The sequence below is a fragment of the Leucoraja erinacea genome, chromosome 11 (assembly GCF_028641065.1).
Source record: "Leucoraja erinacea ecotype New England chromosome 11, Leri_hhj_1, whole genome shotgun sequence".
Classification (NCBI taxonomy): Eukaryota; Metazoa; Chordata; class Chondrichthyes; order Rajiformes; family Rajidae; genus Leucoraja; species Leucoraja erinaceus.
In genome coordinates, this window is record NC_073387.1 from 54,877,816 (window position 1) to 54,904,975 (window position 27,160).

At 47.4% G+C, this 27,160-nt stretch overlaps 1 protein-coding gene across 1 annotated transcript in view; it reads right to left on the bottom strand.

Moving 5' to 3' along the window:
• LOC129701844 (septin-8-B-like) overlaps nucleotides 1–27,160 on the bottom strand; it is a 61,971-nt gene that overhangs the window by 23,960 nt on the left and 10,851 nt on the right. The window contains exon 2 of the mRNA XM_055643319.1: nucleotides 7,102–7,216. Within this exon, the coding sequence (XP_055499294.1) occupies nucleotides 7,102–7,216 (115 nt within the window). The remainder of the gene's footprint in view (nucleotides 1–7,101; nucleotides 7,217–27,160) is intronic.

Genomic DNA, 27,160 nt, shown 5'->3' on the forward strand with positions numbered 1-27,160 from the left:
GAACATGGATAGGTGACGTTTCACAGAGTGCTGGAGTAACTCAGCGGGTGGCAGCATCTGTGGAGAACATGGATAGGTGACGTTTCACAGAGTGCTGGAGTAACTCAGCGGGTCAGGCAGCATCTGTGAAGAACATAGATAGGTGACGTTTCACAGAGTGCTGGAGTAACTCAGCGGGTCAGGCAGCATCTGTGAAGAACATAGATAGGTGACGTTTCACAGAGTGCTGGAGTAACTCAGCGGGTCAGGCAGCATCTGTGGACGAAACGGACAGATGTTGTTTTGGGTCGGGACACTTCTGAAATGTCAGCGGCCATTTTCTATGCTGGGTCGAGGAGCCTTTTATTGTGTCTCCTGCTTTGTGACTTCACCAGCGATCTCATCGTACCCTGGCCCGGCTCCAACACACACTCACAGTCTGACAGAGAGACAAGGACAGGACAAACAAGGATCACATCTCATCAGCCAGTGATGCAGCACGTTGATACTCTGGGCACGGAACCACAACGACTCACTTTGTTGTCAAGATTTGATATCAATGAGCAGCTCTGTATGTTCACCGCGATTTATTTTATTTCTTTAAATCGCTCTCTTGTGCTTGGGAATCAAGTGACTATTTTTGGCCGGGATAAAAGAGTCTAATTGAAATGGATACATTTATCAAAGGGCATGACCTTCATCAGAAACTTTACATCTCATAAGGTCATAAGTAGAGCCAGGATGTTTAGGCACTAACAATCTCTGAAATAGGCAGGCAAAACGGCACAATAAAATTACAAAAAAGGCACGAAAAAGGCATTTAATGACAAAAAAAAACATAAAAAGGCATTTATTTCCACCACTAAAATATGGTTAAAAATTATAATTATAAAGGTATATTACATTAAATGACCAAAGTTGCCTGGTTGCACATAACTACCAGCATTTTTTTTCAAATGATCTGGTGTTAAACTATCTGAGGAAATTGTTCTAATCTGAGGAAAGACATTCTTGCCATAGAGGGAGTACAGAGAAGGTTCACCAGACTGATTGCTGGGATGTCAGGACTTTCATATGAAGAAAGACTGGATAGACTCGGCTTGTACTCGCTAGAATTTAGAAGATTGAGGGGGGATCTTATAGAAACTTACAAAATCCTTAAGGGGTTGGACAGGCTAGATGCAGGGAGATTGTTCCCGATGGTGGGGAAGTCCAAAACAAGGGGTCACAGTTTAAGGATAAGGGGGAAATCCTTTAGGACCGAGATGAGAAGAACATTTTTCACACAGAGAGTGGTGAATCTCTGGAATTCTCTGCCACAGAAGGTAGTTGAGGCCAGTTCATTGGCTATATTTAAGAGGGAGTTAGATGTGGCCCTTGTGACTAAAGGGATCAGGGGGTATGGAGAGAAGGCAGGTACGGGATACTGAGTTGGATGATCAGCCATGATCATATTGAATGGCGGTGCAGGCTCGAAGGGCCGAATGGCCTACTCCTGCACCTATTTTCTATGTTTCTATCTCTGCCTTAAAGATATCCGCTGACTTGGCCTCCACAGCCGTTTGTGGCAAAGAATTCCCCTCTAATTTTCAGTTAAACATCCAACCTCAGTTAAAATAACGCTTAACACCTTCGCACAGTCCGCCTGGGCCTACGTGATCTTCCGGTTGCCAAACACTTCCCCCTCCCATTCTCACGCTGACCTTTCTGTCCTGGGCCTCCTCCATTGTCAGAGTGAGGCCCACCGCAAATTGGAGGACCGGCACCTCATATTTCGCTTGGGCAGCTTGCACCCCAGCGGTATGAACATTGACTTCTCCAATTTCAATTAACCCTTGCATCCCCTCTCTCTCCGACCTCCTCCACCCGCGTCACCCTGTTAGTTTCACTGTCGTCTGGCTTAATTTTGCTGTTTGTAACACTTTTTCCACAGCCAACAATGGACCATTGTGGGCTCCACCTTTCCTTGACCATCGGTGCCGGCTTTGATTTGTCCTTCTCACACCTATCATTCATTTGTTCTTTGTAACGTTTCAAACCTCTAGTTTACCGCTCCTCCGACTCTCAGTCTGATGAAGGGTCCCGTCCCGAAACGTCAATCTGCTCCTTCACTCCAGAGATGCTGCCTGACCCGCTGAGTTACGCCAGCGTTTTGTGTCTATCATTGTATTTGCAAACATACCAAGTTCTCCAGGTTTGACAATGAACAGTTAGCAGGGATCCATTACATGAATCATATTCCAACAGCCAGCGCTCAAAATTGGAAAAGTTCAGATGAAGTTGAGGTGGTCCACTGACAAAAGTCTATTGCAGGGGTCGGCAACCTTGTTCTGCATAGGGGCCAGGACGCATGTCTGCGAGCAGATGGCGGGCCACATCTATCACGTGTACACATGGATCCCACCCCCAACCTGCCCGGATGGCAGGCATCAATAGACAATAGACAATAGGTGCAGGAGTAGGCCATTTGGCCCGTCGAGCCAGCACCGCCATTCAATGTGATCATGGCTGATCATCCCCAATCAGTACCCCATTCCTGCCTTCTCCCTATATCCCCCGACTCCGCTTTCTTCAAGAGCCCTATCTAGCTCTCTCTTGAAAGCATCCAGAGAACTGGCCTCCACCGCCCTCTGAGGCAGAGAATTCCACAGACTCACCACTCTCTGTGTCAAAACAGAAGAGATAGATCAGCCGTGAATGAATGGCGGAGTAGACTCGATGGGCGAGAATTCCACAGACTCACCACTCTCTGTGAGAAAAAGTGTTTCCTCGTCTCCGTTCTAAATGGCTTACTCCTTATTCTTAAACTGTGGCCCCAGGTTCTGGTCTCCCCCAACATCGGGAACACGTTTCCTGCCTCTAGCGTGTCCAAATGCTGGAAAAATCGAAGGGAGACAAAAAATGCTGGAGAAAGTCAGCGGGTGAGGCGGCCTCATGCAATCCCTGCATGTCTCACCCACTGAGTTTCTCCAGCATTTTTTGTCTACCTTCGATTTTTCCAACGGTCGCTCGGCAGGCCGGATGGTTACAGGGGGAAAAAAAAATCTGCCTGCGGGCCGGATGATTTTGGTTTATGGGCCGGATTCGGCCCGGGGGCCGCAGGTTGCCAACCGCTGGTCTATGCACTCACAAGAAATTTAGAATCATACGGCACGGAAACAGACCCAACTCATTCATGCTGACCAAGATGCCCCATCTATAGTCCCAGTTCCCCACATTTGCCCCATATCCCTCTTAGCCTTTCCTATCCATGCATCTGTCCAAATGTCCTTTAAATGCTGCTATCGTTGGTCAGGTCGGGGGCGAGCTCAAGTCAAGTCGAGTCAAGTCAAGTTTATTTGTCACATACACATACGAGATGTGCAGTGAAATGAAAGTGGCAATGCTCGCGGACTTTTGTGTAAAAGACAAACAACAAAACAACCAAACAAATTATAAACACAATCATAACACAATCATAGCTCCCCCCCCAGCCACGGGTACCATGTAAACCCGCGCTACCTGCTCCATGGTCGGATAGCCGGCCACTAAACCGTCTTCCCCCACCTGGTTTGCCAGGTGAGAAGGGGGCTGTGGGCCCCCAGCCGGACCCAAAAAAACAAGACCTGTCAAAGGGCGGATGAGCTCCTAGCGAGCCGACGGCCATCCACACACTTCAGTAGAAGTTGCGATCACTGTCGTACACGATGATAAAAACGATGATAAAAAGCACACACACACACACCAACATCCTAGACCTCCAGCGGCGGAAGTAAGTCCGCAGGAACTGGAGGACAGAGACGTGCGGTGCGTCCGTCACCGTTCCCGTCGGAAACCTGCGCCACTGCATCGCTAACGTTTTCAACAATGACGAATGAATATTGTATCTGCCTCAACAGCCTCCTCTGGCAGCTCATTCCATAGCCCATGAGTGAACGAGCCACACTAACCTACCCCCTCCCACCTTAAACCTTTGCCCTCTATTCCTTGATTGGCCTGCTTGGGGAAAAGACCCCAGCGGTGACCCTCATGGTTTTATAAGTAGACAAAAGTGCTGGAGAAACTCAGCGTGTGCGGCAGTGAAGGAAATCTATGGAGCGAAGGAAATAGGCAACGTTTCGGGCCGAAACCCCTCTTCAGACTGATGCAGGGTGGGGGGGGAGGGGAAGAAGAAAGGAAGAGGAGGAGACAGAGGGCTGAGGGAGAGCTGGGAAGGGGAGGACACAGCAAGGGCTACCGTAAGGTACACAAAAAAGCTGGAGAAACTCAGCGGGTGCAGTAGCATCTATGGAGCGAAGGAAATAGGCGACGTTTCGGCCCGAAACGTTGCCTATTTCCTTCGCTCCATAGATGCTGCTGCACCCGCTGAGTTTCTCCAGCTTTTTTGTGTACCTTCGATTTTCCAGCATCTGCAGTTCCTTCTTGAACACTGGTGATGTTATACACCTCTGTAAGATAATTCGTTGCCACGCTGAAGGTTGTGGGGGTGAAGTCAGTGGATATATTCAAGGCAGAGAGGAATAGATTCTTGATTAGCGCGGGTGTGTCACAGGCTATGGGGAGAAGGCAGGAGAATGGGGTTAGGAGGGAGAGATGGATCAGCCGTGATTGAACGGCGGAGTAGACAATGGGCCGAATGGCCTCATTCTACTCCTATCACTTATCATCTTACGATCACACCGCACTATCCTGCACTCCAAGGAACAAGGTCCTAGCCTGCCCAATCTCTCCCTGTAGCTCAGGCCCTCGAGGGCCTGAGCTACAGGGAGAGGTTGGGCAGGTTAGGACCTTGTAAATCTTCTTTTGCTCTTTTTCCCCAAGCTTAATGAGATGGTCTTTTCCACATCAGGCATGAACTAGGCTGCAGTTCAAAGTCGTATGTAACTAAATTGTTTTAGCCGTCTGCTTTGCCCAGATTTTGTAGCATAATCAGATGATATTAAACTGCGAAAGTCAGAACATTCATCTAAATATTCAACACTGCATCAAATAAAAATGAAGAGTCTGCGTAATCAACACTGTCAGGGGCAATTTCCAATTGCATCGACCACCTACACTCATGTAACTATGTGGACAAGCTTTTCCCTTTGAGAATGGGGAAGATTCAAACAAGAGGCCATGACTTCAGAATTAAGGGACAGAAGTTTAGGGGTAACATGAGGGGGAACTTCTTTACTCAGAGAGTGGTAGCGGTGTGGAATGAGCTTCCAGTGGAAGTGGTGGAGGCAGGTTCATTGGTATCATTTAAAAATAAATTGGATAGGCATATGGATGAGAAGGGAATGGAGGGTTATGGTATGAGTGCAGGCAGGTGGGACTAAGGGAAAAAAGTTGTTCGGCACGGACTTGTAGGGCCGAGATGGCCTGTTTCCGTGCTGTAATTGTTATATGGTTATATGGTAACGAGGGCGGTACCTCAAACACGTGGCATAATTGTCTTTCATTGAATAATTGTCCTTCTGCTGTTTGTTGGTGAATATTTATGTTAGGTTATAATTTCACCTCTACCCAGGGTGGCCAACGTTCTCACTCCCAAATAAGTGACAGAAGGTCAAAATACGGGACAAATTCCCGACGGCAATTCGTTGACCGACTGGGCCGTGGGTGGGTGAATGATGAGTTGGCCCCGGGCGCTGGACTGCACACAAAGCCCAGCCGGCGGGGCCAGCTGAGGAGTTTTGGCCCGGGGGCCGCGCGACGTCGCCCGCAAAGTCCGGCGCCCCGTCCAACTCGTGAACCGATGATCGGCCGTGGGAAGGAGGTGGTGGTGTCGGCGGTACTCGAAGGTCCGAAGGTCGGACAGCCGGCCGGGCTGCCGAACGACCAACGGGGCCACGGGCGAGGCGCTGCTGCTGCGCTCCATGGGCTGCACTACGTCGGGACGGGGTGAGGCGGGGGCCGGACGCGGCGCTCCGACCCGACAGTCCCCTCCACCCGAGTAGTAGCGGTCAAATACGGGACAAACCAATTTAGCCCAATATACGGGATGTCCCGGCTAATACGGGACAGTTGGCAACCCTATCTCTACCCATCGTTTTGAAACATGTCATCCCTAAGATTTTGTGTAATTAAGTGACAATGCACTATTAAATTTATTAAAGCAGTCCAGCATCCGGGCACTATCATTACAGGTCATTACATAGAAACATAGAAAATAGGTGCAGGAGTAGGCCATTTGGCCCTTCGAGCTTGCACCGCCATTCAATATGATCATGGCTGATCATATTGAGAGACAGTGCGGAAACAGGCCCTTCGGCCCACTGAGTCCGTGCCGATCAGCCCGTACGCTAACACTATCCTACACACACTGGGGACAATTTACAATATTTACCGAAACCAATTAACCTACAAACCTGCATGTCTTTGGAGTGTGGGAGGAAACCGGAGCACCCGGAGAAAACCCACACAGGTCACGGGGAGAACGTACAAGTTCCATGCAGACAGCACCCGTTGTCAGGATTGAACCCGGGGCTCTGGCGCTGTGAGGCAGCAACTCTACAGCTGCACCACCGTGCCGGCCTCAAACATGTATACTGAGTAACAGGGGCCACAGTTAAATTGTCTTCGAAGTGATTACTGCTGAAATATTGCTGACATTAATGAACCAAAGTCAATCTAGGACAAGCATTCAGCGGGTATTGAACCATTAAATCAACAGCAGTGTAAAACATATCAAGCCATTTTAAACAGACACACAGACACACAGACAGACACACAGACACACACAGACACAGACACACAGACAGACACACAGACAGACACACAGACAGACACACAGACAGACACACAGAGACACACAGAGACACACACAGACACACAGAGACACACAGACACACAGAGACACACAGACAGACACAGACAGACACACACACAGACAGACACACAGACAGACACACAGACAGACAGACACACAGACAGACACACACACACACACACAGACACACAGACAGACACACAGACAGACACACAGACAGACACACAGACAGACACACAGACAGACACACAGACAGACACACACACAGACAGACAGACACACAGACAGACACACAGACAGACACACACACACAGACCGACAGACACACAGACCGACAGACAGAACTTTTAAACGCAAGATGAGAGATCTATTGGTTGGAAGATACCTACCCACACACAGTATGTTGAAACCGAATCCTTGTGATACAGATTTGCTGACTAATTGATCAGGAAGGCTGTCAAAACCAACGTGACCACCAAGGCTTTGGCTCCGGTTCTCCGCAGCCTAGTTTGAAACAAAAAAAGAACATGATACAGGTTATAAAATAGATCAGATATCGTACTCTTTATTCAGAGAAATAACATCTACCCCAAAATGTGAATGGTATTATTGTGAATGGCGATGGGCGGAAATATTAATGCACTTTTACGCCTGTTGATGTTTAGTAGAGAATAGAGTGTTTAATTTGTTCATGATGTATGTAATTTTATTTCTATTTATTTTTAACTGCACACTGAATGGACACTGGTTGAGCAACGTTTCTTTTGTTTCCTCTGGGTATGCGAGTACTCAGGAAAATAAAGATTTCATTCATCACTTTTCTACAGAAAGATTTGTAGGGCAATTGGCTTCCGTGAATTGTCCCTAGAGTGTAGGATAGAACTAGTGTATGGGGTGATTGTTGGTCGGCACGGACTCGGTGGGCCGAAGGGCCTGTTTCCACGCTGTATCTCTAAACTAAACATAAACATCAATGTTTAAGAAAGAACTGCAGATGCTGGAAAATCGAAGGTAGACAAAAATGCTGGAGAAACTCAGCGGGTGAGGCAGCATCTATGGAGCGAAGGAATAGGTGACGTTTCGGGCCAAACCCCTTCTGCAGTGTTTTTTTGATCACTGCAACAGTGTGAAGGGATAGGGTGAAGTTTGGTTTAAATTAGTTTCGAGATACAGCGTGGAAACAGACCCTTCGGCCCACCGGGTCAGTGCTGATATGCGATCGCCCGCACACAACATAGAAACATAGAAAATAGGTGCAGGAGTAGGCCATTCGGCCCTTCGAGCCTGCACCGCCATTCAATATGATCATGGCTGATCATCCAACTCAGTATCCTGTACCTGCCTTCTCTCCATACCCCCTGATCCCTTTAGCCACAAGGGCCACATCTAACTCCCTACTAACACTTACGTAAGAATGCTGTTCATCGATTACAGCTCAGCATTCAACACCATTATACCATCAAAACTGATCACCAAACTCGGTAACCTGGGCATCGACCCCTCCCTCTGCAACTGGATACTGGACTTTCTAACCAACAGACCCCAGTCTGTGAGGTTAGACAAGCACACCTCTTCAACCCTCACCCTGAACACCGGCGTTCCACAGGGCTGTGTGCTGAGCCCCCTCCTCTACTCCCTCTTCACCTATGACTGCACACCTGTACATGGTACTAACACCATCATCAAGTATGCAGATGATACAACGGTGATTGGCCTCATCAGCAACAACGATGAGCTGGCCTACAGGGAGGAGGTCCAGCACTTAGCAGCATGGTGCGCTGACAACAACCTGGCCCTTAACTCCAAGAAGACCAAGGAGCTCATTGTAGACTTCAGGAAGTCCAGAGGCGGCACGCACACCCCCATCCACATTAATGGGACGGAGGTGGAACGTGTTTCTAGCTTCAGGTTCCTGGGAGTCAACATCTCCGATGACCTCTCTTGGACCCACAATACCTCAACTCTGATCAAGAAGGCTCATCAGCGTCTCTTCTTCCTGAGGAGACTGAAGAAGGTCCATCTGTCTCCTCAGATCCTGGTGATCTTCTACCGCTGCACCATCGAGAGCATCCTTACCAACTGCATCACAGTATGGTATGGCAACTGCTCTGTCTCCGACCGGAAGGCATTGCAGAGGGTGGTGAAAATTGCCCAACGCATCACCGGTTCCTCGCTCCCCTCCATTGAGTCTGTCCAAAGCAAGCGCTGTCTGCGGAGAGCGCTCAGCATCGCCAAGGACTGCTCTCACCCCAACCATGGACTGTTTACCCTCCTACCATCCGGGAGGCGCTACAGGTCTCTCCGTTGCCGAACCAGCAGGTCGAGGAACAGCTTCTTTCCGGCGGCTGTCACTCTACTCAACAACGTACCTCGGTGACTGCCAATCACCACCCCCCCCACCCCCCAGACACTTATTATTTTTTTTATTCAAATCGTTTGCTATGTCGCTCTTCCAGGGAGATGCTAAATGCATTTCGTTGTCTCTGTACTTTACACTGACAATGACAATTCTTCAGACTGAAGAAGGGTTTCGGCCCGAAACGTTGCCTATTTCCTTCGCTCCATAGATGCTGCTGCACCCGCTGAGTTTCTCCAGCTTTTTTGTGTACCTAAGATTATTAAGGGTTTGGACACTTAAGATTATTAAGGGTTCGGCGTGGAGGCTGGCTAGACTATGGTACCTTCCTCAACTTTGGTGCCACTGTGGGGTTATGTTGTGTCGTGGACTTCTGTGTTTGTGCTTTAAAAAAAAAAAAAAAGGCTTATTTATTTATTTATTATTTATTTTTTATGTTAGTTGACTGTAAGGAAAATCCATTTTGTTGTCTCTTATGAGATAATGTCAATAAATTGAATACAATACAAAAGACACGCTAGAGGCAGGAAACATGTTCCCGATGTCGGGGGAGTCCAGAACCAGGGGCCACAGTTTAAGAATAAGGGGTAACCCATTTAGAACGGAGACGAGGGAAACACTTTTTCTCACAGAGAGTGGTGAGTCTGTGGAATTCTCTGCCTCAGAGGGCGGTGGAGGCGGGTTCTCTGGATGCTTTCAAGAGAGAGCTAGATAGGGCTCTTAAAGATAACGGAGTCGGGGGATATGGGGAGAAGGCAGGAACGGGGTACTGATTGGGGATGATCAGCCATGATCACATTGAATGGCGGTGCTGGCTCGAAGGGCCGAATGGCCCACTCCTGCACCTATTGTCGATTGTCTACAACAGACCATTAATTCATCGATTTGTTTAAGAAAGAACTGCAGATGCTGGAAAAATCGAAGGTAGACAAAAATCCTGGAGGAACTCAGCGGGCGAGGCAGCATCTGTGGAGCGAAGGAACAGCCGACGTTTAGGGTCGAGACCAGGGTCGAGACCCGAAACGTCGCCTATTCCTTCGCTCCATAGATGCTGCCATGAATTCATCCATTATCACTAGCGTGCAAAAACAGTACAAGTTTTAAAATCATGAGCCACGTGGGAGATAAACCGGAAACAAGTTCACGTGCAAATGTTAGTGAGTTAAATTAAGCTTAGTGAGTTACTCCAGCGCTTTGTCTTTTTTTTTTAAGCCATCATCTGCAGTTCCTTAAATCGGCATGTACCTGTGATAGCTGGAAATTGTTACTGTAACAACCGTTATAAGGTACGATAACAATATTTAAAAGACATTTCGACAGGTAAATGGATGGAAAAGGTTTAGTTTAGTTTAGAGATACGGCGCGGAAACAGGCCATTCGGCCCACCGGGTCTGCGCCGACCAGCGATCCCCGTACACTAACACTATCCTACACACACTAGGGACAATTTTTACATTTACCAAGCCGATTAACCTACAAACCTGTACATATTTGGAGTGTGGGAGGAAACCGAAGACCTCGGAGAAAACCCACGCAGGTCACGGGGAGAACGTACAAACTCCGTACAGACAGCACCCGTAGTCGGGATCGAACCCGGGTCTCCGGCGCTGCATTCGCTGTAAGGCAGCAACTCTACCGCTGCGCCACCGTGACTGCCCTCTAGAGGGCCGTGGACCAAAACGCAGGAAGATGAAACTAGTTTAGATGGGACATCTTGGTCGACATGGGCAAGTCGGGCCGAAGGGCCTGTTTCTGCGTGGCATGGCTCTATAGAGAACCCAAGAGACAATCTTCAGCTATGTTTCCACAGCCAGCCCAACTAGGGTGTGGTGTGGTGGGCAGATGCGGGATTAGATTTATTTAACCTCTTCTCAGTTCCCTCCTGACAAATAACTAGACGATGGCTAATTGTGGAATTATTGGAGCACAAGTGGTAGTCGGAGGCAATGGGCTTACAAAGAGTCTACAACAACAATGAATAGGAAGGTAGACAAATGTGCTGGAGAAACTCAGCGGGTGCAGCAGCATCTATGGAGCGAAGGAAATAGGCAACGTTTCATGATTTTATGACAGCCATTTTGTTGGAAAGGGTGCAGAGAAGATTTACGAGGATGTTGCCAGGACTAGAGGGTGTGAGCCGTCGGGAGAGGTTGAGTAGGCTGGTACTCTATTCCTTGGAGCGCAGGAGGATGAGGGGTGATCTTACAGAGGTGTATAAAATCATGAGACAAATAGATCGGGTGGATTGCCAGAGCAAGTAAATCGAAGACCAGACATAGGATTACGGTGAAGGGGAAAAGATTTAACAGGAATCTGAGGGGTAACTTTTTCAAAAAAAGGGTGGTGGGTGTATGGAACAAACTGCCGGAGGAGGTAGTTGAGGGAGGGACTATCCCAACATTTAAGAAACAGTGAGGTACATGGATCGGACAGGTTTGGAGGGACAAGAGCCAAATGCTGGCAGGTGGGACTAGTGTAGCTGGGGCATCTTGGCTGGTATGTACAATTTGGGCCGAATGGCCTGCTTTCACGCTGTATCACTCTATGACTCAAAGCACAAGGAAGTATTTTCTGGAGACACTAGGAACTGCAGATGCTGGTACCTTCAGTAAAACACAAGGTGCTGGAGGAACTCAGAGGGTTCTGGCAGCATCAGTTTAGAGGAATAGATGGGCAACGTTTTGGGTTCCAGATTCGTCAGATTTATTTTCTTTGGGTCCGCGTTTAACTTGATAGGGATTACGTCACATCAGAATGTAGAAACAAGGAACTGCATGTGCTGGTTTTACGGGGGGGGGAAAAAGACAAAGTGCTGGAGCAACTCAGTGGATCAGGCAGCATCCCTGGAGACCATGGATAGGCGACAATTTGGGTCGGGACCCTTCTTCAGACTGATAGTGTGGGGGAGGGGAGGGGGGGTGGTGAAGAAAAGCTGGAAGAGGAGCAGGACAGCATGGCAGGTGAACACAGACATGATACTTCAATACTGTGGAGAGGCTCAGTTTAAAGCATTCAAACGGCAAACTTGGTCACAATGTAGTCAAATAGATTTTTGAATAATATTGTGGTATAAACAGTAAGAACTATATATTGAGGTGTTGGTTTACACCAAAGATAGACACAAAGAAACTTACAAAATTCTTAAGGGGTTGGACAGGCTAGATGCCGGAAGATTGTTCCCGATGTTGGGGAAGTCCAGGACAAGGGGTCACAGCTTAAAGATTAGGGGGAAATCCTTTAAAACCGAGACGAGGAGAACTTTTTTCACACAGAGTGTCTCTGGAACTCTCTGCCACAGAGGGTAGTTGAAGCCAGTTCATTGGCTATATTTAAGAAGGAGTTAGATGTAGCCCTTGTGGCTAAAGGGGATCAGAGGGTATGGAGAGAAGGCAGGTACGGGATACTGAGTTGGATGATCAGCCATGACCATATTGAATGGCGGTGCAGGCTCGAAGGGCCGAATGGCCTACTCCTGCACCTAATTTCTATGTTTCTAAAGTGCTGGAGTAACTCAGCGGATCAGGCAGTATCTCTGGAGAAAGAGGCAGCATCTCACTCCAATGGCTTACAGGTTTGTAGGTTAACTGGCTTGGTATAAATGCGAATTCTGCCTAGTGTGTGTCAGATAGTGTTAATGTGCGGGGATCGCTGGTCAGCATGGACTCGATGGGCCGAAGGGCCTACATCCACGCTGTATCTCTAAACGAACCTAAACTAAAATTGATAGGTAGACACAAAAAGCTGGGCAACAGGTGCAGGAGTAGGCCATTCGGCCCTTCGAGCCAGCACCGCCATTCAATGTGATCATGGCTGATCATCCCCAATCAGTACCCCGTTCCCGCCTTCTCCCCATATCCCCTGACTAGAATTTAGGAGATTGAGAGGGGATCTTATAGAAACTTACAAAATTCTTAAGGGGTTGGACAGGCTAGATGCAGGAAGATTGTTCCCGATGTTAGGGAAGTCCAGGACAAGGGGTCACAGCTTAAGGATAAGGGGGAAATCCTTTAAAACCGAGATGAGAAGAACTTTTTTTCACACAGAGAGTGGTGAATCTCTGGAACTCTCTGCCACAGAGGGTAGTTGAGGCCAGTTCATTGGCTATATTTAAGAGGGAGTTAGATGTGGCCCTTGTGGCTAAGGGGATCAGGGGGTATGGAGAGAGGGCAGGTACGGGATACTGAGTTGGATGATCAGCCATGATCATATTGAATGGCGGTGCAGGCTCGAAGGGCCGAATGGCTTACTCCTGCACCTAATTTCTATGTTTCTATGACTCCGCTTTCTTTAAGAGACCTATCTAGCTCTCTCTTGAAAGTATCCACAGAACCGGCCTCCACCGCCCTCTGAGGCAGAGAATTCCACAGACTCACAACTCTCTGCATAACCTAACGGAAAAAACAGCATCTCTGGAGAGAAGGAATGGGTCGACGTTTTGGGTTGGGGACCCTTCTTCAGACGTATATTTTCAGGGTTCAGTCACCATTCAAGAGCATCCCGATTTTTAGGATCAGTTGAAATTCATTAAGTGGCTCAAAAAAAAAAAAAGCTAAACCACAGCCGGTCAACAGATCTCGTCTGGCAGAAGTTGGAACAGGATTTGACAGACGTCTGCAGATCCGCTGTGGTCAGATGCTGAGGCAATGTCATTTTTATACAACAGCACAATCATTCTGAGAGTGCCACCATCTCATATTCAATCTTGTTCAGCTCTGGAGGAGCAAGCAGACAAGCTGCTTGTACAAGGTAGACAAAAATGCTGGAGAAACTCAGCGGGTGCGGCAGCATCTACGGAGCGAAGGAAATAGGCAACGTTTCAGGCCGAAATCCTTCTTCAGACCAGTTTAGATGGGGCATCTTGATCTGCATGGACAAGTTGGGATGAAGGGCCTGTTTGCATGCTGTAAGACTATGACACACTGTAGAAAGGGTGCAATTGCTCTGGAGAGGATCCAGGGGCGATTTATGAACATATTGGCAGAGCTGGAATTTTTTTTTCACTTTGAAGAAAGATTTGCTAACTGGGATTGTATTCTCTGCAGCAACAGAGGTGAAGAAAAGACTTAGTTGAGGTGAATAATATTATGAGAATAGGACCTGTTTCGCTTAACAAAGGGTGTAAGACCTTCAGGTCTGAAGAAGGGTTTCGGCCCAAAACGTTGCCTATTTCCCTCGCTCCAAAGATGCTGCCACACCTGCTGAATTTCTCCAGCATTTTTGACTACCTTCGATTTTCCAGCATCTGCAGTTCCTTCTTGAACAAGCTGCTTATATATCTGCATCACTTCGATAACACCTCCGCTCAGTCCACCTGGTGCCTAGGCATACGCGATCTCCCGGCTGCCAAACACTTTAACTCCCCCTCCCATTCCCACACTGACCTTTCTGTCCTGGGCCTCCTCCATTGTCAGAGTGAGGCCCAGCGCAAACTGGAGGAACAGCACCTCATATTCCGCTTGGAAGTAACCCTTTCATCCCCTCTCTCTCCCCCTCTCAGTCCCGAGTCGTACTAGTTTCACTGCGTAACTCATTATCACCTTCGCCAACTATCCTCGTTGTTTTTTGCCTATATTTCATTCTTTGGTTCTCTCTGTACCTTTTCATATCTCTAGTTTCCCTCTCCCCTGACTCTCAATCTAAAGAAAGGTCTTGATCCAAAACGTCACCCATTCCTTCTCTCCACAGATGCTGCCTGTTCCACTGAGTTACTCTAGCATTTTGTGTCTGTCTTCGGTGTAAATCAGCATCTGTAGCTCCTTCCTACACATTTTACATGTTTGGTGTTTAGCTTTAGTTTAGTGTAGAGATACAGCACAGAAACAGGCCCTTCGGCCCACCGGGTCCGCGCCGACCAGCGATCCCCGCACATTAACACAATCACCCACCCACCAGGGACAATTTTTACATTCAAATTTTACACCAAACCAATTAACCTACAAACCTGTACTTCTTCGGAGTGTAGGAGGAAACCGAAGATCTTGGAGGAAACCTACGCAGGTCACGGGGAGAACGTACAGACTCCGTATAGACAGCACCCGTAACAGGATCGAACCTGGGTCTCCGGTGCTGCATTCGCTGTAAGGCAGCAACTCTACCGCTGTGCCACCGGGTGTTCTATTAAATTATTCTGAATATAAAGATAACAGAGTGGAAACAGGCCCTTCAGCCCACCAAATCCACACCTGCTAACTATCACCCTAACAGCATGAGGGATTGTTTGTTTTTTACAGAAGCCAATTAACTTACAAACCTGCACGTCTTTGTAGCATGTGAGGAAACCGGAGCACCCGGAGAAAACACACAAAGGTCATGGGGAGAACGTGCAAACTCCGTAAAGACAACACCCGTGATCAGGATCGAACCTGGGTCTCCGGTGCTGCAACGCAGCAACTCTACCGCTGTGCCACCCTCAAATTATGTTAAAAAAACAAATTGCAGGATATTATTCACTTTTTTTATTTTTTATTTTAAAGCTTTTAAAAACCAGATGAACCAGCAGGAAATGTTATGGTTCAAAAAAATAATAATTCTGTGAATTTAGTATTGTTGCTCTTAATACTCTTAAATGAATTATCCTTGAATAGTTTCAGGTCCACGTCCCTGCTTTAACTCCTGTATATCGGCCAAAACCAAGCGCAGGCTCGGCGATCGTTTCGCTGAACACCTCCGCTCAGACCGCCAAAACCTACCTGATCTCCAGGTTGCTAAACACTTTAACTCTCCCTCCCATTCCAGGGCTGCCAACATTGGGGGACATTTGAGAGTGAGAAATTTCAAGGGGGCGTAGCGACCGAGGGGGGGGGTGGGGTGTGGGGGGTGGGGGGGGGGGGGGGGGGGGGGGGGGGGGGGGGGGGAGTCCCCACGGGAGAGAGCTTTTGTATTTTTCAGCTTGAAATTGTACAAACTGGCGCATACTGTTGTGAGTCTTTTAACTTACACTTGAATGCAACATTTATGCTTTAGATTGGATTTGCTATGAATAAGGTTAGGCTAAATTACATTCCTAATTACATTCCACAGTAGAGCCAGACTCTGATCAACAGATGCAGCACATTAATGACTTTAGTATATTCATGTATGGAAATCAGATTATAATTCATGCTGTTATGCATATATATATATATATATATATATATATATATATATATATATGCATATATATATATATATGCATATATATATATATATATATATATATATGTATGCATATATATATATGCATATATATATATATATATATATATATATATGCGCATATATATATATGCATATATATATATATATAGATATATAGATATATATATATATATATATAGATATAGATAGATAGATATATATAGATATATATATATATATATATATATATATATATATATATAGATATATATATAGATATATATAGATAGATATATATATATATATATATATATATATATATAGATATATATATATAGATATATATATAGATATATATATGCATAACAGCATGAATATATATATATATAGATAGAGGGGAACAAAAACATAGAAACAATGCAAGAGGAGTCAGACTTCCATCACTGTTCTGCACAAATAAATCAATCAACCTTACCCATTAACTATAGAAACAAGACGAAAATAATGCCACATATTCAACCATATATGGTCCAACGAAATTAAGATGTAATTCGGCCCACCAAGTCCACACCGACCAGCAATCTACCATACACCAGTTGTATCCTACATACCAGGGACTATTTACAGAAACCAATTAACCTACAAACCTGAACTTCTTTCAGATGTGGGAGAAACCGGAATATCCAGAGAAAACCATGTAGTCATAAGGAGAATGTACAAATACTGTACAGACAGCACCCGTAGTCAGGATCAAATCTGGGTCTGTGGTGCTGCAAGGCAGCAACTCTAGCGCTGCGCCACCGTGCCACCACATTAAATTATTTTTTCTGTAATATATTTATTATGGTGTCACGTCAATAAAGATGAACACATGATTCTGATTTCTGCCCTTAGTTGGATAACGCACATCTCCAGTCATTGTGTTTTATGGCTGGTTTTCAACCTCTTCAGTCTGAAGGTCTCGACCCGAAACATCACCTACTCTTTCTCTCCAGAGATGCTGCCTGTCCTGCTGATTTATTCCAGCTTTTAGTGTCTATCTTCAGTTTAAACCAGCATCTGCAGTTCCTTCTTAGACTCTTTGTTAAACAAAACAGGTCCTATTCTCATAATAATATTCACCTCAACTAGGTTTTTTCTTCACCTCCGTTGCTGCAGCGAATACAATCCCAGTTATCAAATCTTTCTTCCAAGGGAAAAAAAATTTCAGCCCTGCCAATATGTTCATAAATCGCCCCTGGATCCACTCCAGAGCAATTGCACCCTTTCTACAGTGTGTCATAGTCTTACAGCATGGAAACAGGCCCTTCATCCCAACTTGTCCATGCAAATCAAGATGCCCCATCTAAACTAGTCCCATTTATCCGCATTTGACCCATATCCCTTTAAACCTGGTAAGCCTTGTGTGTGCCAGTGTGTGAATGTGTGTGTGTGAGTGTGTGTGTGTGAGTGTGTGTGTGTGTATGTGTGTGTGTGTGTGCCAGTGTGTGTGTGTGTGTGTGTGTGTGTGTGTGTGTGTGTGTGTGTGTGTGTGTGTGTGTGTGTGTGTGTGTGTGTGTGTGTGTGTGTGTGTGTGTGTGTGTGTGTGTGTGTGAGGGTCAGTGAAGCGGCGACAACACCCGGAGTTGTGAGCGGGAGACTTGGCGATGTCCGGAGAGCATCTCCTCCTCTCCCCCCCCCCCCCCCCCCGGGAATGCGGGCTGGCTCCAGCCCAGGTGCTCCGGGTCCAGCTGGGGTCTGGGGGAGATGATGGTTAGGGACCCGGGGGTCCGGACATTGGAGCGGCGCTTAGTCCGAAATTCATCACCACGGCTCCGGAGTGGGGCGGGATCGGTGCTGGGACTACCGCCATATCTCACCTATCACACCATCTGCACGGGAATGTGAATGCGGGTGAGGCAACATCTATAGAGCGGTGGACAACAATGCTGGAGAAATGCTTGAGTCTGAAGAAGGGCCAAACTCAGACATAGATGCTGCCTCACCCGCTGAGTTTCTCCAGCATTTTGGTCTACATTGCCATTTTAAATAGTGTACGATGGGCTTAAATTGTTCGTTCTTTACGGGGAACCCGCCGACAGAAATCTATTCTCATTGGTGAGTGTGGAGGAGTGTGACTTTATTTATGTATATATTTTAAAGGTTTTTTTTTAGCATGAAAACTTCTGTCATCTGCGTGAGAGCGTGAGAATTTCGTCAAATGCGTGATTCTCACGCTCAATGCATGAGAGTTGGCAGCCCTGCCCATTCCCACACTGACCTTTCTGCCCTGGGCCTCCTCCATTGTCAGAGTGAGGCCCAGCGCAAATTGGAGGAACAGCAGCTTACATTTCACTTGGGCAGCTTACACCCCAGTGGTATGAATATTGACTTCTCTAACTTCAAGTAACCCTTGCTTTCCCTCTCTCTCTCCATCCCCTCCCCCTTCCCAGTTCTCCCGACCAGTCTTACTGTCTCCCACTACATCTTATCTCTCTACCGCCCACTCCCCTGACATCAGTCTGAAGAAGGGTCTCGACCAGAAACGTCACCCATTCCTTCTCTCCAGAGATGCTGCCTGTCCCGCAGAGTTACTCCAGCATTTTAGACAGTAGACCAGTGATTCCCAATGGCAGGGGCCATGGCAAATTTCAGGAGGGCCACAGAAACATTTGGGGATTTAGGGGGCCACAGGTTCAATGAAGGGGGACCCAGAGCTACCACTCTGTTGCCTCCTAAATTTCAGTTCCAATACATTTAAATCTACGTAGTTGAAATATTTGTAATATTTGTGGGACAGAATAACAGAGAATATATGTGAAATTAATAGACACTGATATTTTAATGGAAGGTATTATAATATTGAAGTACTTTTTTTCCGCTAATAATGTCTGGGGGGGGGGGGGGGGGGACTGATGGGGGATGGGACACACAGAAAAATTAAAAGATCCTAAGGGGGCCATGAGCTAAAAAAGGTTGGTAACCACTGCAGTAGGCAATAGGTGCAGGAGTAGGCCATTCGCACATTCAAGCCAGCACCACCATTCACTATGATCATCCACAATCAGTACCCAGTTCCTGCCTTCTCCCCATATCCCCCGACTCCGTTATGTTTCAGAGCCCTATCTAGCTCTCTCTTTCCGATCAAGCTTTTGTGTCTATCTATCCTGCTTTAACTTCCATTGTTTAGATCAGTCAGGGGTGGAAGGCTGGTAATTATGTTTTCAAGTGCAGGGGATGCAGTATTTGCAGGCAGCTGACAGAATTATATATATATAGGCACCAATTTCTACTCAGCAGAAACTTGGCTGTGTCTGAGCCTGATGCTGATTTGCAAACCCTGACTCTGTGGGCACTCAGCGTTTCACATCTTGCGGTGAGACATTTGCCTCTTTTTGCAGAGCTGCGTTTCCTGGGGCCTTTGCAGATCAAACCCAGCTTGTTTTTTACTAAAAATAACTGACATTCTGGTTAATGTTTCTATTCAAGGGAGAGTTCAAGAACTCGAGGCCGTAGTCTCAGCATTAGGAAGGAGATGAGAAGGAATTCCTTCAGTCAGAGGCCAGTGAATCTGTGGAATTCTTTGTCACAGAAGGCTGTGGAGGCCAAGTCAGAGGATATTTTTAGGACAGAGGTCGATAGATTCTTGATTCGCACGGGCGTCAGGGGTTATGTTGGAGACGGCAAGAGAATGGGGTTAGAAACATAGAAAATAGGAGCAGGAGTAGGCCATTCGGCCCTTCGAGCCTGCACATTCAATATGATCATGGCTGATCATCCAAATCAATATCCCATACCTGCCTTCTCTCCATACCCCCTGATCCCTTTAGCCACAAGGGCCACATCTAACTCCCTCTTAAATATAGCCAATGAACTGACCTCAACTACCCTTCTGTGGCAGAGAATTCCACAGATTCACCACTCTGTGTAAAAAAATATTTTCTCATCTCGGTCCTAAAAGTCTTCCCTCTTATCCTTAAACTGTGACCCCTAGTTCTGGACTTCCCCAACATCGGGAATAATCTTCCTGCATTTAGCCTGTATAATCCCTTAAGAATTTTGTAAGTTTCTATAAGATCCCCCCTCAATCTTCTAAATTCTAGCGAGAACAAGCCGAGTCTATCCAGTCTTTCTTCATATGAAAGTCCTGCCATCCTAGGAATCAGTCTGGTGAACCTTCTCTGTACTCCCTCTATGGCAAGAATGTCTTTCCTCAGATTAGGAGACCAAAACTGTACGCAGTACTCCAGGTGTGGTCTCACCAAGACCCTGTACAACTGCAATAGAACCTCCCTGCTCCTATACTCAAAGGAGGGAGGGAGGGAGGAAGTTGTGACTGTGGACTCTGTGTTAGGAGAGAGAGATAGATCAGCCATGATTTAATGGCGGAGTAGACTTGATGGGCCGAACGGCCTAGTTTTTGGCTTAGAGATACAGCACGGAAACAAAGGGGGGGGGGGGGGGGGGGGGGGGGGGGGGGGCGGGGGGGGGGGGGGGGGGGGGGGGGGGGGGGGGGGGGGGGGGGGGGGGGGGGTAATTTGTAACTTGGTAAGCGCGGTTATGGGCGACTATTTGTATACCGTGGCAAGATAGGCAAGCTGAGAATTTCACTGTGACTTGTATTTAATTCAATTCAAGTATGGTATGAGCCTCGTGGCTGTGAGTTGCCCGATTTGAGATGGAGTGAATGGGCCGGGCTCGGCGGACAGAGAGAGAGAGAGAGAGACAGAGACAGAGAGAGAGAGAGAACAGCAACGCAGTACATGAGTAGCTGAGCTCACTTTGCTCTGCACTTTGAGGTTAAGTTACGTGCCGATGAGCTCACAGGTTACAGGAGCAGAATTAGGCCATTCGGTTCAGTTTAGTTTAGTTTAGTTTATTGTCACGTGTACCGAGGTACAGTGAAAAGCTTTTGTTGCATGCTAACACAGTCAATGGCGTCACCTGATGGTCAGACCACCTCCGGTCGAACCCTCGTCAGTGGTCGCGAGGACTGTCACGTGACGCCATGGGTTAAGGGGAGTGTCAGGGATCATCAGCAGATCTCACCTTCTTAAAATCGGGCAAATCATACCGGAAGAAATCTCAGATGGACACAAAATGCTGGAGTAACCCAGCGGGTCGGGGGAGTGGGAGATTGCAACCTTCACGTGGTCCGCCCCGTTTCAACCAATGCAATCAACCTGGCATGCACAATCAAATAAGATCAATTAGAACAAGTTGTCCTACAACTTTAGGCTGTGCATGCCATACACAAGAAAAAGAAGGATAAGAATAAGCGGGTCAGGCAGCATCTCTGAAGAAAAGGAATGGGTGACGTTTCGGATCGAGACCCTTCTTCAGACTGAGAGTCGGGGGGAGGGAAACGAGAGATATGGACGGTGGAGCGATGCGGAACAAATGGACAAAAGACGTGCAAAAAAAATTAACGATGATAAGGTAAACCGGCCATTGTTATATGTGGGATAGGAGAAAACCAGTTGCAGACAATGAGACTCAACGAGACTACTTTGAAACTGGTACGACAACTTGGGTGGGGGAGGGGCGGAGAGACAGGAGAGATGCAAGGGCTATTGGAAGTTAGAGAAATCAATATTCACAACGCTGGGTTGCGAGCCTTCTCAAAATCCCGACCGACTTGCACAATGCTAACATTATTCCGTTTTAAAACTGAGAACACACACATCATTCCTCATCTTGGGGGGGAAACATCAATGGCAAAATGTTACTGCACTCCCTATTTCCCCGTACGGAGAGGGTAAGCTTTGAAGGTAGACATAAAGTGCTGGAGTAACTCAGCGGGTCAGGCAGCATCACTGGAGAGAAGGAATGGGCCACGTTTCGGATCGAGACCCTTCTTCAAAGAGTAAGCTTTGAATCTCAGTCTAGATTCAGACCATCATTCAGGGCTGGCGTGCGTGATCTCAACAGCCAAAGACAGGAAATAAATCGCTGGAGCTAAATCCGACCTTCAGAGATTGGACTAGTGCCTTCAATTAGGTTTTTGTTTAGTTCATAGCAAAATGATTTGAGTATAGGAGCAGGGAGGTTCTACTGCAGTTGTACAGGGTCTTGGCGAGACCACACCTGGAGTATTGCGTACAGTTTTGGTCTCCAAATCTGAGGAAGGACATTATTGCCATAGAGGGAGTGCAGAGAAGGTTCACCAGACTGATTCCTGGGATGTCAGGACTGTCTTATGAAGAAAGACTGGATAGACTTGGTTTATACTCTCTAGAAATTAGGAGATTGAGAGGGGATCTTATAGAAACTTACAAAATTCTTACGGGGTTGGACAGGCTAGATGCAGGAAGATTGCTCCCGATGTTGGGGAAGTCCAGGACAAGGGGTCACAGCTTAAGGATAAGGGGGAAATCCTTTAAAACCGAGATGAGAAGAACTTTTTTCACACAGAGAGTGGTGAACCTCTGGAACTCTCTGCCACAGAGGGTAGTCGAGGCCAGTTCATTGGCTATATTTAAGAGGGAGTTAGATGTGGCCCTTGTGGTTAAGGGGATCAGGAGGTATGGAGAGAAGGCAGGTATGGGATACTGAGTTGGATGATCATAGCCATGATCATATTGAATGGTGGTGCAGGCTCGAAGGGCAGAATGGCCTCTACTCCTGCATGGGCGGGTCAAATATTTTCTCGGAGAGGGTGGTGTTAGAATCTAGTGGTGTGGAACTCTCTGCCACAGAAGGTAGTTGACTAGGTGGATTAAGGGGATCAGGGGGTATGGAGAGAAGGCAGGTACAGGATACTGAGTTGGATGATCAGCCATGATCATATTGAATGGCGGTGCAGGCTCGAAGGGCCGAATGGCCTATTCCTGCAACTATTTTCTATGTTTCTATATAACTAGGGTGAACTGGTGATTTATAGTTAGTATGGACTCGCCATAGGGGCTGCTTCCATGCTTAATTTAGAAGGGCCTGTTTCCATGCTTGGTTTAGAGATAGCGTGGAAACGGGCTCTTCGGCCCACCAGGTCCGCGCCGACCAGCGATCACCCGTTCACACTAGTTCTATCCTACAGGCGAGGGGCAAATTGCAGCAACCATTTGAGTTACTCCACCATTTTGTGTCTACCTTTGGTGTAAACCAGCATCTGCAGTTCCTTCCTACACATTTAACCTACAATTCTGCACGTCTTTGGAGTGTGGGGGGAAACCGGAGCACCCGGGGAAAACCCACGCGGTCATGGGGGAGAGCGTGCAAACTCTGCACAGACAGCAACCGTAGTTCAGGATCGAACCCGGGTCTCTAGCGCTGTAAGGCAGCAACTCTACCGCTGTCTATTTTCTATAGAGGTTAGTTCGTATAGAGATCATATAGCTGGAGATACAACCTCTATATACATATGTTTTACATGTGTCTGAAGAAGGGTCTCGACCCGAAACGTCACCCATTCCTTCTCTCCAGAGATGCTGCCTCACCCACTGAGTTACTCCAGCATTTTGTGTCAACCTTAGATTTGAACCAGCATCTGCAGTTCTTGCTTACACACTCGATATACAACCAATATACAACAAGTGGTATATTCTATACAAACTCATATCAGAGTTAGGCTAGCCAGATAGGTTAATCGTTGCCACAAGACCCCAGTGCTGACAGCAATGTGGAGTCAGGGGATATGGGGGAGAAGGCAGGAACGGGGTACTGATTGGGGATGATCAGCCATGATCACATTGAATGGCGGTGCTGGCTCGAAGGGCCGAATGGTCTACTCCTGCACCTATCGTCTATTGCAACCATCCAGTCAATTCAATAATGATCTAATTACCACCCAAACAGATAGAAAGGAGATAGACACCAAGTACTGGAGTAACTCAGCGGATCAGGCAGAATCTCTGGAGAATGTGGATAAGTGAGGTTTTGGGTCAGGACCCTTCTTCAGACCAGAAGCATCACCTTCAAATTCAAATTCTCCAAATTCCTGGGCGTGCACATCTCTGTAGATCTTTCCTGGTCCGAAAACACTAATGCAATTATCAAGAAAGCTCATCAGCGCCTCTACTTCCTGAGAAGATTACGGAGAGTCGGTTTGTCAAGGAGGACTCTCTCTAACTTCTACAGGAGCACAGTCGAGAGCATGCTGACCGGTTGCATCGTGGCTTGGTTCGGCAACTTGAGTGCCCTGGAGAGGAAAAGACTACAAAAAGTAGTAAACACTGCCCAGTCCATCATCAGCTCTGACCTTCCTTCCATCGAGGGGATTTATCGCAGTTGTTGACTCAAAAAGGCTGGCGGTATCATCAAAGACCCACACCATCCTGGCCACGCACTCATCTCCCTGCTACCTTCAGGTAGAAGGCACAGGAGCCTGAAGACTGCAACAACCAGGTTCAGGAATAGCTACTTCCCCACAGCCATCAGGCTATTAAACCTGGCTCGGACAAAACTCTGATATTAATAACCCATTATCTGTTATTTGCACATTATCAGTTTATTTATTCATGTGTGTATATATTTATATTATGGTATATGGACACACTGATCTGTTTTGTAGTAAATGCCTACTATGTTCTGTGTGCTGAATCAAAGCAAGAATTTAATTGTCCTATACAGGGACACATGACAATAAACTCACTTGAACCTAAACCGAACCATGTTCTCCAGAGATGCTGCCCGACTTGCTGAGTTATTCCTGCATTTTGAGTTTATTTTTTGGTGTAAATCAGCATCTGTAGTTCCTTTTTATTACCAGTAGCAAGAAGGCTTGCAGATGCCTCTACTTCCTTAGCAGCATGAACAGAAGTGCTCTGTCGCTAGGTACACCAGCACATTTTTACAGGTGTGTTATAGAAAGCATTCAGACCGGTTGGATCAGGCCTGATGTGACAATTCCAACCTGCATTCATGTATTCAAAACTTGCCGACAGTGGCAGATGCTGGTTTAAAACCGAAGATGGACACAAAACGTCACCCATTCCTTCTTCCTGGAGATGCTGCATGCCCCACTGTGTTACTCCAGCATTTTGTATCTATCCAAGGTTTAGAGGAATATGGGCCATTGGGGCTAGATTAGATGGGGCATTGTGGTCGGCTCGGACAAGTTCCAAGGGACAGAAGTTTAGGGGTAATATGAGGGGGAACTTCTTTACTCAGAGAGTGGTAGCGGTGTGGAATGAGCTTCCAGTGGAAGTGGTGGAGGCAGGTTCATTGGTATCATTTAAAAATAAATTGGATAGGCATATGGATGAGAAGGGAATGGAGGGTTATGGTATGAGTGCAGGCAGGTGGGACTAAGGGGGAAAAAAAAAAAATTGTTCGGCACGGACTTGTAGGGCCGAGATGGCCTGTTTCCGTGCTGTAATTGTTATATGGTTATATGTTATAAGTTGGGCAAAAGAGCCTGTTGGATGACCACCACTCTAAAAGCTCTTCATTGTTTTTATCTCACAAACACAATGGCCCATCATTGCATCAGATTACAAAGGAGTGACACATTGGGGTTAAAACAAATTACGATTGTTTCCTTGATCATCAGTCTGCTTTGATCTGTCATTTTCACACCTTACTCTTCCACATCTCGAGTTTCCCTCTCCCCCGACTCTCAGTCTGAAGGAGGGTCTCGACCCCAAATGTCACCCATTCCTGCTCTCCACAGACACTGCCTGACCCACTGAGTTACCCCACTGAGATCTGGGGGTCCTTGTTCATCAGTCACTGAAAGTAAGCATGCAGGTACAGCAGGCAGTGGAAGAAAGCGAATGGCATGTTGGCCTTCATAACACGAGGAGTTGGGTATCACAGAGGTCCTTCTGCAGTTGTACAGAGCCCTAGTGGGACCACACCTGGAGTATTGTGTGCAGTTTTGGTCTCCAAATTTGAGGAAGGACATTCTTGCTATTGAGGGAGTGCAGCGTAGGTTCACAAGGTTAATTCCCAGGATGGCGGGACTGTCATATGCTGACAGAATGAAGCAGCTGGGCTTGTATACACTGGAATTTAGAACGATGAGAAGGGATCTTATTGAAACAAATAAGATTATTAAGGGATTGTGGACACACAAGAGGCAGGAAACATGTTCCTGATGTTGGGGGAGCCCAGAACCAGGGGCCAAAGAATAAGGGGTAGGCCATTTAGAATGGAGTTGAGGAAAAACCTTTTCACCCAGAGAGTTGTGAATCTGTGGAATTCGCTGCCTCAGAGGGCGGTGGAGGCCAATTCTCTGGATGCTTTCAAGAGAGAGTTAGATAGGGCTCTTAAAGATAGCGGAGTCAAGGGATTATGGGGAGAAGGCAGGAACGGGGTACTGATTGTGGATGATTGTGGATGATCCGGTAGGCGGCGCGACTCTCGTCAGCAGCGGCCTCTGCAGCCCGTCTGCATTTTTATTATTTTTTGTCTATGTTTCTATGTAGTTTTTGTTATTTTTTGTTGGGGTGTGTGTGTGGGGGGGTGGGGGGGGGGGGTGAGAGGGGAGGGGGTAACTTTTAAATCTCCCCCTGCACGGGAGACCCGACCTTTTCTTTGTCGGGTCTCCGTTGTCGTTGGGGCTGCATCGAGGAGCGGCCTCCAACAGGAGAAGACCGGGGACTCTGGTGCCGACGACTCACCGTCACCGTCGCGGAGCTGGCCGAGTCCAGAGCGGGTGGAGTGGTGGAGGAGCGCTGCTGCTGCTGCGGCCCGACCTCCGGAGATTCAGAGGCTGCAACTGCGGGTCTGGCGGACGGCGGCACCGGGAGCCCGCCGGTCCCTGGAGGGAGACCGCTTTTCAGGGCTCTTGCAACGGCGACTTCTCCCGCTCGAGTTGCGGGGTCGAAGAGCTCCTGGAGCGGGGCCTGCCATCACCGCCCCGCGCGGCTTGGAATGGCCGCGGGACTCTGCGAGCGCACGCCGGGGGCTCTAACATCAAGAACCCGGTGTGCGACCTGGCATCACCCGTCGTGGCTTTAATGGCCGCGGGACAATCGCCATCGCCAGCCGGGGTCTTTGACTTTGACTCTGACATCGGGGGGGAGAGAGTGCAGTGGAGAGATAAGTTTTTTTGG